The sequence below is a fragment of the Mixophyes fleayi genome, chromosome 6 (genome assembly GCF_038048845.1).
Source record: "Mixophyes fleayi isolate aMixFle1 chromosome 6, aMixFle1.hap1, whole genome shotgun sequence".
Taxonomy (NCBI): domain Eukaryota; kingdom Metazoa; phylum Chordata; class Amphibia; order Anura; family Limnodynastidae; genus Mixophyes; species Mixophyes fleayi.
The window spans coordinates 198,433,800-198,451,129 of NC_134407.1; the positions used below are offsets into that span (position 1 = coordinate 198,433,800).

General features: G+C 39.5%; 1 protein-coding gene across 1 annotated transcript; it reads right to left on the reverse strand.

Annotated features, from left to right (window-relative positions):
- Positions 1–516: 516 nt before the first annotated feature.
- On the reverse strand, positions 517–16,954 carry LOC142095147 (serine/threonine-protein kinase SBK1-like). The gene is made up of 4 exons (XM_075177970.1): positions 16,734–16,954; positions 5,682–5,918; positions 2,904–3,106; positions 517–1,695 (listed from the first exon to the last, which is right to left on the reverse strand). The coding sequence occupies exons 2-4, from the start codon at positions 5,851–5,853 to the stop codon at positions 943–945; spliced, it is 1,128 nt and encodes a 375-aa protein (XP_075034071.1). The 5' UTR covers positions 5,854–5,918; positions 16,734–16,954; the 3' UTR covers positions 517–942.
- Positions 16,955–17,330: the final 376 nt, after the last annotated feature.

Consider the following 17,330-nt stretch of genomic DNA (forward strand, 5'->3'; position numbering starts at 1 on the left):
AACTTTTACAAAGAAAAGCGTGTATTTTGGAGGTGCAAAAGATTGGAGGAGCTGCGCAGGTCAGTGGCGTTTCTTGCTGACATATAAAAACAGATTTTATTTTGTGGGTTGAGATTATTTAAAGTAAATAAATGGTTGAGGAGGGCACTTCCATAGTGGCATTCCAGGTTAACAGGTGGCATCTAGACGTGCGCTGTCCACCACCTCTGAGGTCACAAAGATCAGCTGATGTCCCTGTATTTATGATGGGGCATATATTTTGTACCTTACAGATGCACTTCTTCGGTAAAGTAATTTTGCAGATGCTTTTTGAGCAATGTAATAAGTTTCAAACACGCAAAGACAGCCCCTGGAATAATTTAAGCCATAAATGAGGTTAAAAATGCAGAAGTATAAATTAACTAAGTAGTCACTCCTAAAGGGGAAATTGTGCATATTGGGGAGTGTCCATCGACGTGCAAACGTGGGGCCCAGATTGATTTTAGGAGGGTGTTTCCAAAGACTGTGAAGTGAAAGTATCAGCATCGATATTTATTTATATAGCGCCTCCAGTTCCGCAGCGCGGTACAGACAACATTTGTCACACACATCAGTCTTTGCCCCATTGGAGCTTACAGTCTAAATTCCCTAACACACACAGACAGAGACACACACAGACTAGGTTTAACTTTGTCAGCAGCCAATTAACCTAGTATTTTTTTGAGTAAAGTATAATTTGAAATGCGCAGGTCAGAAAAGCAGACGTACTCGTCCTCATAAAGAAGCTTTGCGGGTCTGCAATTTTTGTGGTTCTAAATGACCCTTATTGTGTAACATTGGTACTGCGGCACAGTTAGACATAGGCGGCAAGATCAGGGCACCTAGTGATGGGCGCTGGATCACACCATTAGTCCGAAAGAACATTTCTTCATCTGCATATATAATGTTTCATAATTACAATTTTCATACACATATTTCAATAGGTGTAGACACTAACATCGTGTTTGAATTGCTTTCTTTAGGAACGTCCTCGTAGCTGCTACACGAGGAGAAAGATAAACTGGGACTGGTATCGCTTTTATTGCTATCTAAATCATTGCCATTGATGAAAGGAAGACCTTGCTGTTTAATGTGGACAAAGACGTCGTTACTGGTCTTTGCGTCAGAAGTATGAGGCTCTTCCCTGGAGACCAGCCAAGTTTTGCCAAAATACCACAGAATATCCTTAATGGCGCATCTTTTCTCTGGCTCAATGGAGAGCAATTTGCTAAACATTTTAAGGGCATGGGGTGTGAATCGACGCCACTGAGATGGCACGTTGGCGTTCTTGTATTTTTGCCATTGCAAAAATTCATAATAGAAGGAGTCTAAATGTAGCGCCTTTTCCCAAGGGAAATTCCCAGTCATCATACAGAAGAGAAGGACTCCGAATGCCCACACATCAATCGTGTATTCCACCAAAAATCCACTGTGCTTGGAAGTCTCGCAAAGTTCTGGAGCCGTGTAGGGGATGGTACCACTTACGCGTTTTTCCGTTGTTCCGGCAATCCTGGTCATGCCGAAATCGGAGAGTTTAACTTTTCGGCACTCTTTGTCGAAAATGAGGATATTTTCAGGTTTGATATCGCGATGTACCAGCTTTCGGTTATGTAGGTAATCCAAAGCTAATGCCACTTGGTAGATGCAGCGTTTGGTTGTATGCTCAGTAAGACCAACCTGGAATCACATGAAAATAAAGTGTAAAGGATAAGTAAAAAATTAAAAGTGAGGGGAGAAAAATTGAAATTGGTGATGCTGCAAAACCAATATCCCCTCACTTCTCAGTTACTGTTACCCCACTTGTTGTTTTTATTAGTATTTAGCTGATATTAATATACAAATATTCTTGTTAGGACAACCTAGATTCTATGGAGATGTTAGTAGGTCAGTTTAGAGAACCCAACTTTAAGTTTGTTACCATTGTTTCTTTTCATTTCCCATAATCCCCTTATCCCTTTCCCAGAGTTCTCCAGTCAATATTATGAGGTGTGATCATCTCTCACAATACAATAACATGGGTGTTTGGCTTGGTGACATCCATTGGGGTTGGATGTGACACCGTTGTTGTTGTATCCAGGTCTGGTAAGGACATAAAGTATGGCTAAATAAGAATAAAAGAAGCAAGCAAAGTGGTATCAGACATATGTTTTAAGTTTACTCTTCGCCTGCATAGAGGGGTTAGAGGGATACTTTAAACTTAATATTTATATTCCCTTGTGAGCAATTAAGCAAAAAAATATTTATGTGCTCACCATCAATTTAAGCTTCCAGGCTCCTTGTCCAAGTAAGAAAATATAAGAGACAGAAGCAGGTAGTAGATGTGGAATGAGAGAGATGGACAACATAACTTGTGTTCTAGAAGTCTGGTAATAAGATATACTATAGGTATCCATAACTTTATGGAGGAGTTTCAATCAGCCACGAAGTCCTGCCGGATATCGCCTCAATGTCCACCTGCACGCATTGCCGGCCATTAAAAAAAAGAGTCTCTGCTCATTTTGCAAAAAAATGAGCGGAGACTTCAGTCCTAACATCAGTGTGATGTGTCTCCATAGACTGGTCTGGAGACCCATCGCACTGAATTGAATCTCTCCCTTCGGGATAGATTTACTAAACTGTGGGTTTGAAAAAGTGGAGGTGTTGCCTATAGCAACCAATCAGATTCTAGTTATCATTTATTTAGCACATTCTACAAGATGACAGCTAGAATCTGATTGGTTGCTATAGGCAACATCTCCACTTTTTCAAACCCACAGTAAATATACCCCTTAGACTGCTTAGTAGAGTGTGTCACAGGTGAGCGCAACTCACTTTATATTGGAGGAGGGCACATATTGAAGAAAATAACAATTTACAGTCAATTAAACATTGAATTTCATAATTACCTGTGGCGGAATGATATCAAAAAGATCTCCGGCCACAGCGTATTCTTGTGCAAACACGTAGTATTCCTCCGTTTCAAAAGCGATATCATGCATGCCAATAATATACGGACAGGCTGACAAATAGCGTGAAATACAATATTCCTGCAGAAAGCTCTTCTGCTTTGTTGTTTTCTTTTTTAAAAATTTAAGGGCCATCTTTGTACCTTAAACAAGGGGAAAAAAACATTGATTAGCTTTTAGATTTACTAAGCTGCGGGTTTGAAAAAGTGGGGATGTTGCCTATAGCAACCAATAAGATTCTAGCTGCCATTTTGTAGAAAGTACTAAATAAATGAAAACTAGAATCTGATTGGTTGCTATAGGCAACATCCCCACTTTTTCAAACCCGCAGCTTAGTAAATATACCCCTAAGTGTCAACTTATAGCAAATCACAGCCATCAAGATAAAGCTGTCTGCTGAAATTCGTCAGCAGCCACAGAATAACAGTGCAAGGAAACTTGATCAATTACATGTATTTTTCATGTGACTATGTTAAGTACATCTTAAAATTTCTTTCAGAAGAGTTAATGTTTCATATCAAGGTTAATTTATCTAATCAGAGCAAAGCTGTATTGAACTGCAGGTATTAAGTTCTTCCTTTTTTTGTGTAATACCATACAATGGTTAATTAGCAATTGACAGTGGCAAATTTCAGGACATTGGAAGTACAAGGCGAGAGTCCTCCTTGTCTGAAGGATTGTGTTAATTTTACCAAGGATTTGTTGCCCACTTACAAATTTATATAATTGTCTTATTTTATGTAGCTTAGCTGCTATTTAATGTTATCTGTCCCACATGTTCATATACCTGCATTACACTGTGCTGCTGGAGGACACTGCTACTTCCACTACCCTAAGCTCAACAGCTTTACCATTGATTGGCAACTCGGGGCAAAAAAAAATTTCTTTAAGGGCCAAAAGGTGTTTCGCGGCCATATCTTTCATATGAGCTGCAATTTTTTGTATGGAGGTATTTTTCAAGGTTCAAACCAGTTTATGCATCACACAAGATGGAAAATGTTTTACCCTAAATCTGTCATCTTTGCACTCGGGCATGGTTTCACTTGCGGCTTAACCGCGAAACAATGGCTAGGGATAAAAATCAAGAAAAAACACCGGTCAAAGCGCGATCAGCAAAGGGTTTTGCTGCGCGACAAACAAATGGCAACGCCGAAAAACGTGTTTTTTCAAAAACAAAGTCGCTAATCTGCTCCAGCATTGCGTTGGGCTTCATTTGCTGCAGTTTACTGATGCGTGAGCGCGGAAATAAAAATGGTTATGGTTCATATTTCATCCTAGGCGATGCATATTTTTCAAAAAAGTCTTTTGGACCGATTAACAATTATGGCGTTGGAAGATTAACGGCGCAGCAATAGAAGAGCATGGAAAAAAAAATTAATTCAAACAATCTTTAGTTTCCAAATCTATGCGCAAAATTTTTTCGCAGGGGACCAAACCAAGGTTGTAATCACAAATGGTCAATAGGCTTTTTTCAAAATGCGAAAAATAAACTTCACAACAATTTCATTTGAAAAATGTTAGTTTACATCTCGGATTAACGGTGGCCGGTGAAGCTAAAAAAAATAAAATTCCATCTATCGGAAAGTGATATGCAAGGGTTTAAAAAATGTGATTAAAAAGGAAATAAAAGTGACTTCTTGTCTGCGTCATTTCTCTCTAAACATACAAGTCTGGTGTTTTAACCAGAGATAGAGCTTCTCTGCATCAATGAAAGACTATCACCAGGGCTCTCTGCTGAAAGCTTCCCCATGCGAAGCAAGGATGGCGATGGCAGGATATAGTGATTGGAATTTTTTTTTTTAAATAAAGCATTGTTTTTCAAATAGGAAAATTATTTTTTAAAATATTTTTTAGATATATTTGACTTTTTTTTTTTTTTAAAGTGGAACTAGAAGACCAAGTCAGAGCTTCAAGTTCCCCAGCTCATGTGTGAACCAGCAAGATGGGTCAGATCCAAGACTGGCTGGCGAAATGGTAACACTTAACGCTGCCAGCCAGTATCATCAGGCAGTTGATTACCACTCTGCAATTTTTTCCTAGTGAATTGCGGTGGTAACAAATCTGTATTGTTGTCAAATAATAATAAATAGTAGCCATTGTCACATGCAATCCGGTTCTCAATAACAGAATGGTATGAGTACACAGGTCACTGGCTCTCACTCATCTCCTGATATACTCTGCTGTGATGAACAGTCTAACGATCTGCTTGACTACAGATTTTCCTATTCCTGCTCATTTCAAAACTGGGGGCACGTGGACAAAATAAAATGGTGATCTGACCCTAATCAAACATAACTTAAACATTAAGGGGCCTGATTCAATAAGGAGAGCAAAGGAAAAAAAAGTGAGTAAATTTGCACCTTGGCAAAACCATGTTGCATTGGAGGGGGAAGTCAATTTAAATTGTGTGGACAGATTTATAGTTGGGGTAGGACATGTCCTAGATCAATTATAAGTTTCAGTGTAAAAATGAGGCAATCAAATATTTGTGTTCTACATGAAAAAAGCAGCCAGTATTTTATTTATGTGCAAAATAATAAACTAATTTGCACCCCTTGCATTCTAAAATGCTTTGTCCAGGAGCAAAGTTACTCCTTTTTTTGCTTTGCTCTCCTCAATGAATCAGGACCTAAATCATTTTGGTTAATAGCAAATAATTATCGCCCATCCCTAGAATAAAGGTGTAATAAGTCAGATTTGTGACGTTGCTTGTCTCACCTCTTGTCTTATGGATCACCAGATCCACTCTCCCATAGGTCCCTTTTCCCAGCTCCCTGATGACCTCATATTGTTTGGTAACTTCCACTTTCTCCATTGTTTTTGCTGTCAGTATTTGCAGCTCCTCCAAGGTATCCACTGCTCCACGTGACAGTAGGGATGAGAAACTCATGGCTGTTTTCTGTCTTAAGGAATCGAGTCACTGGAAGCGCTTGCTTTCATTAGATCCTTGGAAATCTGCATTTAAACAGAAGAGTTTAGTGCTACAAACGCCACCTGGAAGTAGGTCTTACCAGCCGTATCTGTGCATGGGACTTACAGAGTTTCCTACAAGGGAAAACAGAAGTAAATGAATGCATAAGTGTGATGATATTGTTGTTTTTTTGTCCCTCGGGTACATATCTGGGAGTGAATACTCGATGTCCCAATGTACTCCTACACCTGGAGGACTGTGACCTATTTAAAGCACTATGCCTGTAGCCGTGTGCCATTATATGGCCGCAGATACAGTAGTGGTTACAATATTCAAAAAGTAACATAGGGATTAAAATAATATGCAAGAAAGTCAATAAAGGACACATATGAGCACAATATTTACATTATTTTTATTGTCTATTTTGGCTTTAAACGACACATTGTGCAAACATTAAGACATCAGATCCCGATCTCCTGTGATATACGTGTTATGTACTATATTTAAGTATGTTAAAGTGACGGATGAACTATAATTCCCACAATGCTTTGCCAGAAAGCTATAAGTGGTGCCTTAAAGGACCATGCAGATGTACACAAGGAATGGACCTGCTGCTCTGCATGGGCACCAGGTGAAAGGGTAACTGTACACTTTTTCCACACATTCATGTGTCCACAATTGGGTGAGAGATGAACATTAGATTCTTGAGCTGGAATTACGTCTGGCTTACAATAGGGTCTCTTAGTATGGTCAAGGAAGCAGGTGTATTTCTGAGCCCCAATGAGAGCATCTGCAGGGTCTGCAAGACTTAGCATTTTCTGCTGGGACAAGCTTGGCAGATGAGTGAGCGCAGTATTTTCGGAGAAAAGTGGAAACATAGAAATGAATGAAGAGGTGGTTCTATCTAAAGTGTTAGTACGTTAGACTTTGAGGTGATGCTTTCACTCTTTCTACCATACACATTTTCAGGTGGATCTGCAAATCAGCACAAGCAGCTCCCTATTAGAAATGAGGGCGTTCACTGTGAAATTGACCTAATCGAGAACAGGGAGTTTCACAGAGACGTTCCAGCGAAAAAACTCTGAGTTCCCTTCTGTTTCACCGATTTGCACAGCATTTTAAGCTTTCATTGTGAAGAATTTATGGTCTATAAATAGAGCTGGAATGACGACGGTTATTTCTTGTTGCTAGGTGTGTTTGGCTGGAGTAGAAGTGGGAACACATAAGGCCAAAATCTGGTAAGGAAGCATGCAGAATTCCACGGGAACATATGACTAGACAAAGATTTAACTATCCTAGTAGCAGTGGGTACAGCTGGTATGGTGCCCACCACTGAATGAGCTCACCCCACCGTCAGAGCACCTTGTATATATATATTTTTTTACAGCCTTGGCAGTACAAATCTTGCACATGGGGCCAATAAATTTTGAGTTATGCCGCTGAATCAAGACAAATTTTTTGCAGAACAGTTTTGAAAATGTTACTTCTCTATCTTAGCTATTGTCTCTGCTCCCTGTGGAGTCCACCAACATCTGTATGAACTAGAATCTCTGAATAGTCAGTAATGGGGAGTATTAAATAAACAGTTCAGTACTGGAGCAACGGAATTTACACATTATTTGAAATCTATAGGTTCCAGATTCATCAATCGTGCATGGGGAATGTCCCTATGGACTTCTTCCACTTACCTAAAAAATCCATGGTACATAGAAAAACAGAGGGGGGATTTCCTAGTGCTTGGAAACCCTCTTACAAGCCTGGGGCACTGTATAATTGACGTGGCTGGACCCTGCCCCAGCTTCACACGGCTCTGCTTGAAAAGGGAGAGCTGCATGCACCTAACACGCAGCATTGCCCATGTATATTATAGGGATAGGAAGAGTTGGAGAACAGCCAAGCACTGTCTAAAATTGTAGCCACGCCCCCATGCATGCTGGTCATGCCCACTGGCGGCATGGTGTGGAAACCCCCCGCTACAAATCCTGTGTTTGCCCCTGTGGTAGGTAACACCTGGTCTGATTACAGATATTCCTTGATTGAAGCTCATCGTTTGTATTTATATACTGACATTTATGCCAGATAATATTTGTACAATGTTTTTTATTATTATTATTATTATTATTATTATTAATATTATTATTATTTCTTTTCTGACATAAAATTGGGCTGCCTCTATTGTTACATAATGTTGATATTTAATTATACGAATTAGGGAGCTGGATATGCAATGTGGGCTTCTGTTTTAGTATTTAAATTGCCTATTTATAGCACCTATATTTCAATACTGCCCGTTTGGACAGTACCATTGATTTTATTCTGTATATAGAATACTATTAGCATATGTGACTTAATCACTACCTGACCTTATTATATGCATTATTGCATCATACCACAGCGGATAGGCTGGATATCTGTTCATCACACAAAGCAGTTGTAACAAGTGCACTTTAAAAGGGGGGATATTCTCATGATTATTAAAATAAAAATGTGAAGTCTGGTTACAAAAATGGTTGAGCAATTCTCTCTATCACACTTCCCCTTTTGTAATCAGTAGCCCGCACTTGTTCCGTATGTATTTTGGAGCCACTGTCAGAATTTAATAGATGTATAGTTCACTAAAAGTTGTTTTTGTTACTTTGTTATGTCTGTGTTCATTGTCACTGGCAGTAAAAAAAAAAAAAATTAAAATTAGCAAACAACATGGCGAAGAGGGTAGAATTTGCTGGGCGGGTAGAATAAACATTGCTGGACAGCGCTAAATAAAATGTGAATTTCTGTTAATCAACAGGACACAGATGTAGCATTCAATCCATTAAAACATTGCCTTGCTGCTCTATAATCCCTGGGAGGTCATTAGGAAAAGATCACTAGAATACATCTGTGTACCTCTCGCTATAATCTCCTTACCATGATGTTATTACATGTATAATTTGTGGGCAGATGTAAGAAAATGCTGTAATAGTCTCATTTTAAAGGGGATTAAAAGGGGGGGCTATCAAATTATAGTTTCTATATGGAATGTAAATTAAATATAATGACATTTTGCAATTTATTTGATTAGAAAAAATGATATACAGTATTACTTAAAATTATTTTTTGCAGCTGTATAGTTTTAAACATGAATAACCTCTGTCAAAATATAAGAAACATTCAACGAAATATTTTCACACTGTTTCAAAATTGCAAGTTACTAAAATAGTGTATTGTTTGAATATATATTCACACACATATATATATATATATATATATATATATATATATATATTTGTGTGTGTTTGTGTGTGTGTGTGTTTTATCTTGCCTTTGTTGGACTTTATTATTAACACAAATTTATGTTTGTCTATATTATTTCTATATAATTCTATTTGCAAATATATACAGTGAGTGACACTATATTCTGGATTGCTTTGTTTGTGTAATACTTTAGTACTGCCTCTCTGTTGTGTCTGATATCGACCCACTACACTAATTGTTTTTTTCAATCACCAACCCTCTGTAGTCATGGAAACTTCCCAATTGTTTGTGATGTAACTGTGTGATTGTACTTCAGAATATTAAAGAGCCAGCAATCACTCTCTGGCTGTTAGTGAACTAGATTTCACAAAATACTCTGCCGCGGCATGGATAGAGCATTACACTCTGCCGCAGCATGGATAGAGCATTACACTCTGCCGCAGCATGGATAGAGCATTACACTGAAGAATCACACATTTTGAAAATACTATGGGGGAGTAATCTGATTCTAGCTGCCATTTTTCTAGCATTGTTTAGTAAACAAAGCAAACATCTTAATTACAGCACATTTTCCATGTGTACCAGTTTTTATAAATGTCCTCTATGTGTTTTTTAGTACTTTATTTGGAGTAAATTTATAATAGTAAATACAATGTATTTTTAGTTGAGCTTACTTATTAGCATGGTAATAAAAGTACAAGTGTCCTATAACCCTTTGCAACCAATCTGATTGTAGCTGTCATTTTTTCTAGTTCAGTTTTTAGACAATAAAAGCAGATATTTGATTGGTTGCTATTTTTTGCATAAATAAGCCCCTTTGTGTTCATTGTCATTGGCACTAAATTAGCAAACAGGCTGGGTGGAATCAGTCAGGATAAACAACACTGAGCAGAGACTGGAAACACCACGTGCATTTCTGTTAATGAGCAGGAGGATGCGGCATCTGGTCCATTGAAACATTGCCTGGCCGCTCTTTAATCCCTGGGATATAATTAGGACAAGACCTTATGAATACAGCAAACGTCATGTATCTCCCAATGAATTGCTCGGAATATTATAATTATATGTTTTTTTGTAAGTAGATTCAAGGGAGAAATGCAACATGATATTGCCATTAGAGGGAGACTGCACTGGGAATAAACATAAACCAGTGATCAGTTAAGAAAAACTGACCAGATGATGTTTAATACACTGATAAATGTCATTTATTAGAGAAAAGAGGTTTATTAATTTATTGCATTTCCATCTATCTGTATGTATATATACACACATATATATATATATATTTATATTTATAGAATGTATTTTCTATATTAATATTGATATTATATATATATATATATTTCATATGTATTCTCTATATTGCTTTTATCATATTTATTATATTTGATTATGTTTATTTACCTATTTTATTGTTTTTTTAATATTTATTATTATCATATATTTATTATGTTATTACATTGATATTACATTTATATTATTTATTAATATCGGTTTGTTACAAGTTTAATGTTTTCAGGAGAAACCTCTCAACTGCAGTATGTTGACTAGCCCCCAGGTTTGGATTTGTGAAAAGGACACATATGCTGGGCCTAGGATGGCAGAATTGCAGGAGAAGGACCCCCCCCCCCCCCCCACGCTGCCTTTTTTATGTAGCATTATTCCTCTAATTTATTGCAGATTTAAGATATAACAAAGAAAATATATATGTTAGAGTTAAAAAAGCAAACAATTTATCTATAAAAATTAGAGATCCCTGTTAAATATTACCTGATATATTTAAGATCATTTTACGTATCATTTGGGATTTAGGAAGTATAACAGTATGTTGTTTTTTTTCTTTACTTTTCATTTCCTATATATAACTGGGATCTTCATCTGAGGATCACCATCCACTGAATTCCTACTAATGTACACAAGTCATTGGACTGTCTATAAAGGACTGGTTTGAAATATCTGTTTTTATACTGCTGTAGAAGATATGGGATTTTTATTAGTGCCTGTTGATGTTATATCCTTTTTCTAATTTTACATTTTTATATCATATATATATATATATATATATATATATATATATATATATTTACATTTTCTTTAAAAATTATAATTATCCTCTGCAATAAATATACATTGTGGCTTGGTCCCCAAATCCCCTGCCTCCTGCATGTGCTTCAGCACCTTAAGAGTTAAATTGTTGAAATGCTGTCGCAGTGCATCTATATATTAATGTTAAAATATTTATGGGAGTGTTTTGGGCACATCTGGCTGAGCCCCCTACCCCTCAACCTGGCAGTGTATGGGTGGGAACCCCAACACCACCGAGTGCAATGAAAAAGGTTTGAATGAGGCCCAGACTGATTCACATGAAAGCTAAGTGAGTCAACTGGGACTGGTTAAAGTTACAGGGACTGGACTAGACACCTGCCAACTTATCAGAAAAACTGTATAAAACAGCAGCAGCACCACATGTAAACATACTTGCCAACTTTTCCTCGTTGGCTTCCGGGAGATCCTGGGGGAGGTGGGCGTGCGGGGGTGGGGCTTTACGAATTACATCATTTTGGCCCCACCCCCTAAATGATTGGGCTAAGATGACGCAATATTTGTGTCAATAAGCCCTGCTACCCGCCACTTATCTATTGCAGGGGCAAGAACCGGGAGGTTGCCCTGCTCTCCCCCACCCTGCGGGAGTCTCCCGGACTTTCCGGGAGAGTAGGCAACTATGCGTTAATGAAAAGCAGCTAATGAATCTCTAGAGACTGAAGTGTCTTTTACATTTCTGTCTCCATTACTGAAATCATGTTGTCTTACCTGTCAGTCTTTGGTTAAATCTTGGTCTCCATGAAAATGGCCACCTCCATTGGGATCAATACATGGACATAGGACACAATTTCTGAACTGTGTCATCCTGCCACAGATGGCGAAGCCAACCACGTCTTGTACTGGCTCAGCATCAGGGAGAATGCCAGACTCTTCAGGGAGTGAGGGAGGTCACCCCTATTTCAGGGAGTCTCCCTGACATTCAGGGACAGTTGGCAAGTATGCATGTAATATGTATCCTATATGTATGTATCTATCTGTATTTATGTTTGTCTCTGCTTATTTGTGGTGCGTAACAGCTCTTTTAAGAGCATTTACACAGCTATATTTTCATACTGAAATTTCACAGCCGAGAAATTCACAGTAATTCCTAATGAAGAGTCTGAACATATTTCAGTTAGAAGCCGGTTAAGTGCTGTAAAATGTAATTATATGAATGGCTGCCTGGCATGTTATGTTCTGAACTTCCTTTGTTCTAAAAATAAGCATTTTTAATTGTATTCAAAAGATGGCCCCAGGCAAACACAAAGCCCAAAATCTCCAGTGTATCCACACTGCTGTGAAAAATAATCACTGAGCTTAAAGGTATAATTCATTTCCCCGGTGAGCTTAGAGTTCATGGTGCTCTCTTCAAATGCATACATTTAAATAAAAATACTTTAGGTGTTGTATTCTTACAGGATGCATTGCACCAGTCCCATAATGTTTCCAACCATTCCCTTTCTTGATAAATTGCAGATTATTTGATTTATTGTTGTCATATAATACGCAGTTTAAGTATCTGCGATATTGTTATGTTTTGTAAATCTTTGTTTACTTTTGTCCTGAACAATCAGATTCAGGAAGATCAAAGACTTTTTGGCAAGGTGTGGGAGAGGGCCAGAAGACTTGACAAGATGTTGGAAGGTTATGTCTTCTGCAAACGAAACACCTTAGAACAGCGCAAACAATTTTCTTTCGACACCTTACTTCCTGAACGCCATCACAAATGTTTTTATTTTTATAAACATCTTCCCTGCCTACATTCAGGAACACGGCGGTTCTCTAGAAACTCACCCCTGTCTCTTGCTGACTGTCGGCACTCCAGAGTCCGCAGCCTGGGGTATGAATAGATGATTATTGTGAATGAAGCATAATTGGCTGATTTGGCAGCCACTATCTGCAGCAGTTTGTATTCAGTTCTTCCCCGCTCAGGGTTGGGTACGATATGGCGACGGTGAATATGTCATTGTGTATTATTGTACTTTATAGTGCCAGCGTTAGGGTTAATGTATTGGCGTTAGGGTTAATGTATTGGCGGGAGGGGGGGAGGGTTTGTGGCCAATGTTTGTGGGGTTTTCTTGTGCCGGACCCGCCGACTGCCGCTGGCATTGCCCTACGAATGTGAACATTGTGACTGTCGGCATTACATCACAATGACATCCATTTTAAACATGTCAACAATGAATCGGTCCCCATTTCGGCGTCAACAGTATAAATCGTTGACATATTCACTGTCGCCAGAATGACTACATCCCGCAGCCAGGCTCCCATTAAAGCAGGGTAGGGGTGGTTCCTGTTGCATACTTTCCAAGTGTCCCAATTTTGGCGGGACATCCTGACAGAGGAAAAGGGGCGGGATTAACAGAAAAGTGGGTGGATTTTTACATAAATCTGCCTATTTGTGGGCGGGGTTTAGGCAGATTGGCGGGGGCTTATTTCAGGATTCTAAATGTTGGGAGGTATTCTATTGTACTGTGTTGAAGGGAGTCTGTTGCCTTGTTATTGCTGTGTGCGGTATGCTGCTGTCCACACCATGGTGTACTACAGTGAGTACAGGCTGCTCAGGGGTAGTGCACTACACCTAGTCTGCTGCAGTGTTACACATGGACCCAGTGCAGTTGTTATTGTAACTAGACTAGAGTGGGATACACTGACTAATGAGGGTTGTGGGACAGTGTTTTTATTTCAATGAAATGTATTTTTGTTTTTGCGTGTATGTTTATTTACATTTTGCTCTGGTGCACCGCAGGATACAGCGGGCCCTGGATGCCAGGGCATGCTGGGACTTGTGGTTCCTCAGGTACCAGCATGCTCTGCCAGTCTAGGATATGATGGAGCTTCTAGTACTACAAGGGCCAGCATGCCCAACCACTTAAAAAAGGTCAGAGCATGCTGGGACCTGTTGTATACCACGGACAAAATGCCTATTTAACTCTTTTTTTAATTATTAGTTATTACCCCATGGGTGTGGGAAAAGGATCAGTGCTATAAGCATGGGTCTGGCAGTTTCGAGGGGTTGGTGGACTGGCCTAGGGCTGGATGGTATTATGGCAGGGGGTCCCCATGCTGTAGTTTTACTGCTATAGAGCCACCATACCATAGCATAGCCTAGTGCAGGACTGGCAATTTGGGGGGTGTCCCATGCTTCTCTCCCGATTTTACAGATACAAGTCTATGCTGGTAGCCATACTTGCCAACTCTTCCTAAATGTCAGGGAGACTCCCTGAAATAGGGGTGATCTCCCTCACTCCCTGAAGAGTCTGGCATTCTCCCTGATGCTGAGCCAGTACAAGACGTGGTTGGCTTCACCATCTGTGGCAGGATGACACAGTTCAGAAATTGTGTCCTATGTCCATTCCTATGGAGGTGGCCATTTTCATAGAGACCAAGATTTAATCAAAGACTGACAGGTAAGACAACATGATTTCAGTAATGGAGACAGAAATGTTAAAGACACTTCAGTCTCTAGAGATTCATTAGCTGCTTTTCTTTAATGCATAGTTACCTACTCTCCGGAATGTCCGGGAGACTCCCACATTTCTCGGAGACCTCCTGGGAGAGAAGGGCAACCTCCCAGTTCTCGCCCCCGCAATAGATAACTAATTGCTGTAATTGGCCAAAATTGTGACAATTGTTTAGGGGGCGGTGCCAAAATGATGTGATTCGCCCAGCCCCACCCCCACACGCCCACCTCCCCTGGGCCTCTCCCAGAAGCCAACGAGGAAAGTTGGCAAGTGTGCTGGTAGCACTTGCTTCTTACTGAAATACATAGTTGTCTACTCTCCCGGAATGTCCAGGAGACTCCCGAGCTTTTGGGAGTTCTCCCAGGAGAGCAGGGCAACCTCCTGCATCCTGCCAACTTAATTAGTGAAGTGTGTGTGTGTATGTGGGCAATCGCTGCAATCTGGGGGGGGGGGCGGGGCAGATATAGGTTAGCAGAGGGGTGGAGCCTAAAGACTTGATTCGCATGACCACACCCCCAGGACGCAGCAGCGAGATCTCCCCTCACAGAGCTCTCACTGCCAAGGTTGTCAATTGTGCTGAAATTTACACATTTTGCGTACTGTGCAAAGTCGCATGTACTTTAATCTGAATACTAAGTAAAGTAATTATTTTAAATTATCTACAGGTTTAAGCAAAAACTACATGCGCCTTACCCCCAACCTCTTGCGCCCTAGACGACAGCCAAGGTTTACCTAAAGGTAGCTCCGGCCCTGATAACACGTAACTACATGTGAAATAACCATGGCTGAGCTATGATGTATGCAAGGGAAATTAATATAAACAATTCGTCTTCAGAAACACTAAAACAAATGTATTTATATAAAGTTACAGGGTGGCAAATAAAACCAAGGTGAAAACAACCTTAAAATATTAGTATGTCAGATTTGAGGTCTGCCAGTATCTGCCAAATTATCACAATGCGTTCCACACCGCACGTTTTTCCTATGCATGTGCAGTGCTACAGTAAGGCCTATTAACACAAAAGACAAATCTTTCTAAGCCCTGCTTCTGCTAGTGGCGTTCATCACATCCTGCAGACAGGATAAAGCAGGTGAAATCTGTGCTGGGGGATTAAAACGTCTCTCTGGGTCACTGCAGAGCATATATCACCAAAAGACATATACGAACGGGGCTGCTTACACCAGGCCTATTGCAGATGGCTTATTGACTATACCACAAACCTGTCCTGAAGACTGTGCTTTATCGTTCACCGTATACACCTCCAATCCCAATCTAATTCCCCGAGTGATGATCTAATGGCTCAGCATTCCCATATTCTACACCAAAAGGCAGAAAATCCCTTTATTACATGGACTAGTACACACAAAATACAGCTGTATTATAGCTGTGTCCGCTATAAAGTCAACACTTATTTTAATGCTGAACCATTTATTACAGTCTGCACCATGATTCTCTCATCTTTATATTAGATTGCAAGCTACTGAGGGGAATTTATGTCTATTGCTTTAACAGTGGTGCAGCTCATTATCAGGGCTATAAAACCCATTCATACAGAGAATCACATTACTGTACATTTCTACAGGGGAATCATCCCTAAAAAAAAATAAAAAAATCCACATTATGGATGTAAAATACATTGCTAGCTTAACTACTTTATATAGCTGGTAAAATGAATTTAGTAGATATAGGTCCAGCAACATAGAAGTGCAGGTTGCATCCTGGTCATGGCTCATTACAATGCGACAATATAATACAAACTCTTTTATTCGCAAACCAGTTATATAGAAAGTTCCAAAATACGGGGAAAAAAATGAACATTTTGGTGATTTTGTCATACACACAGACATGCTCACAGGTTTCTTTCTGCAGATACTGTGAGGAGCTCTGCTTTAATTAATTTAATGAGGAGTGGAAAGCCAGGGGGGAAGGGGGTATTTTGGGGAATTTTCTATCTGTTTTAGTATATTTTATGCATGCTGCTCCAAACGACTGGAAAAAAAGAAAAATCTTGTCCGGAAAACCCTTATTTCCAAGCATTCCGGAGAACAGATCCCACTACTGTAGTTATGAATCCTTACCTTACATCTAGATCCTGCGGCTTAGCGACCACCCACCCATGTCCTGGTACTGAATACAAAGGACGGTGATATTTACGAGTGTCTGGCCTCCCTTTGTTCCTCTTTGGCTCCTGCCAGTGTCATTATTGTGTCAGCCCGCAGTCTCTGCAGCAGATGTAATGGATAAACAGGTTCAGCTGCTGTACAATTGTAGTGACAATGGATCCTCCCACCAGCCTTCTATGCTGCCAGCCCCTATTTCATCTGTACAGGAGGAAGGCATGCTGTAAAATCCTCCCTGCTCTAGCATAATGCAGGGGGAGATAATGGTTCACTGGTGAAGAATGAAATAGATTTCCTTTATTGTGTTATAGTATGCATATTAATACACAAAAATGTAATTATGAGTGTGTTTTTATTATATATAAAATGTATAAATATACGTGGTTTATAATCCATCATGTTACAGAATCAGTTTATTTTAGATTGTAAGCTTGTCTGTCAAGGCCCCTTTAACTTTTGCGTTAAGGTGATTGTATGTGATGTATTTGTAACACTTTTCACTTACACATATAGCATTTGTGTAGCATGTTCTGGCTTTATAGAGAACAGTTGATG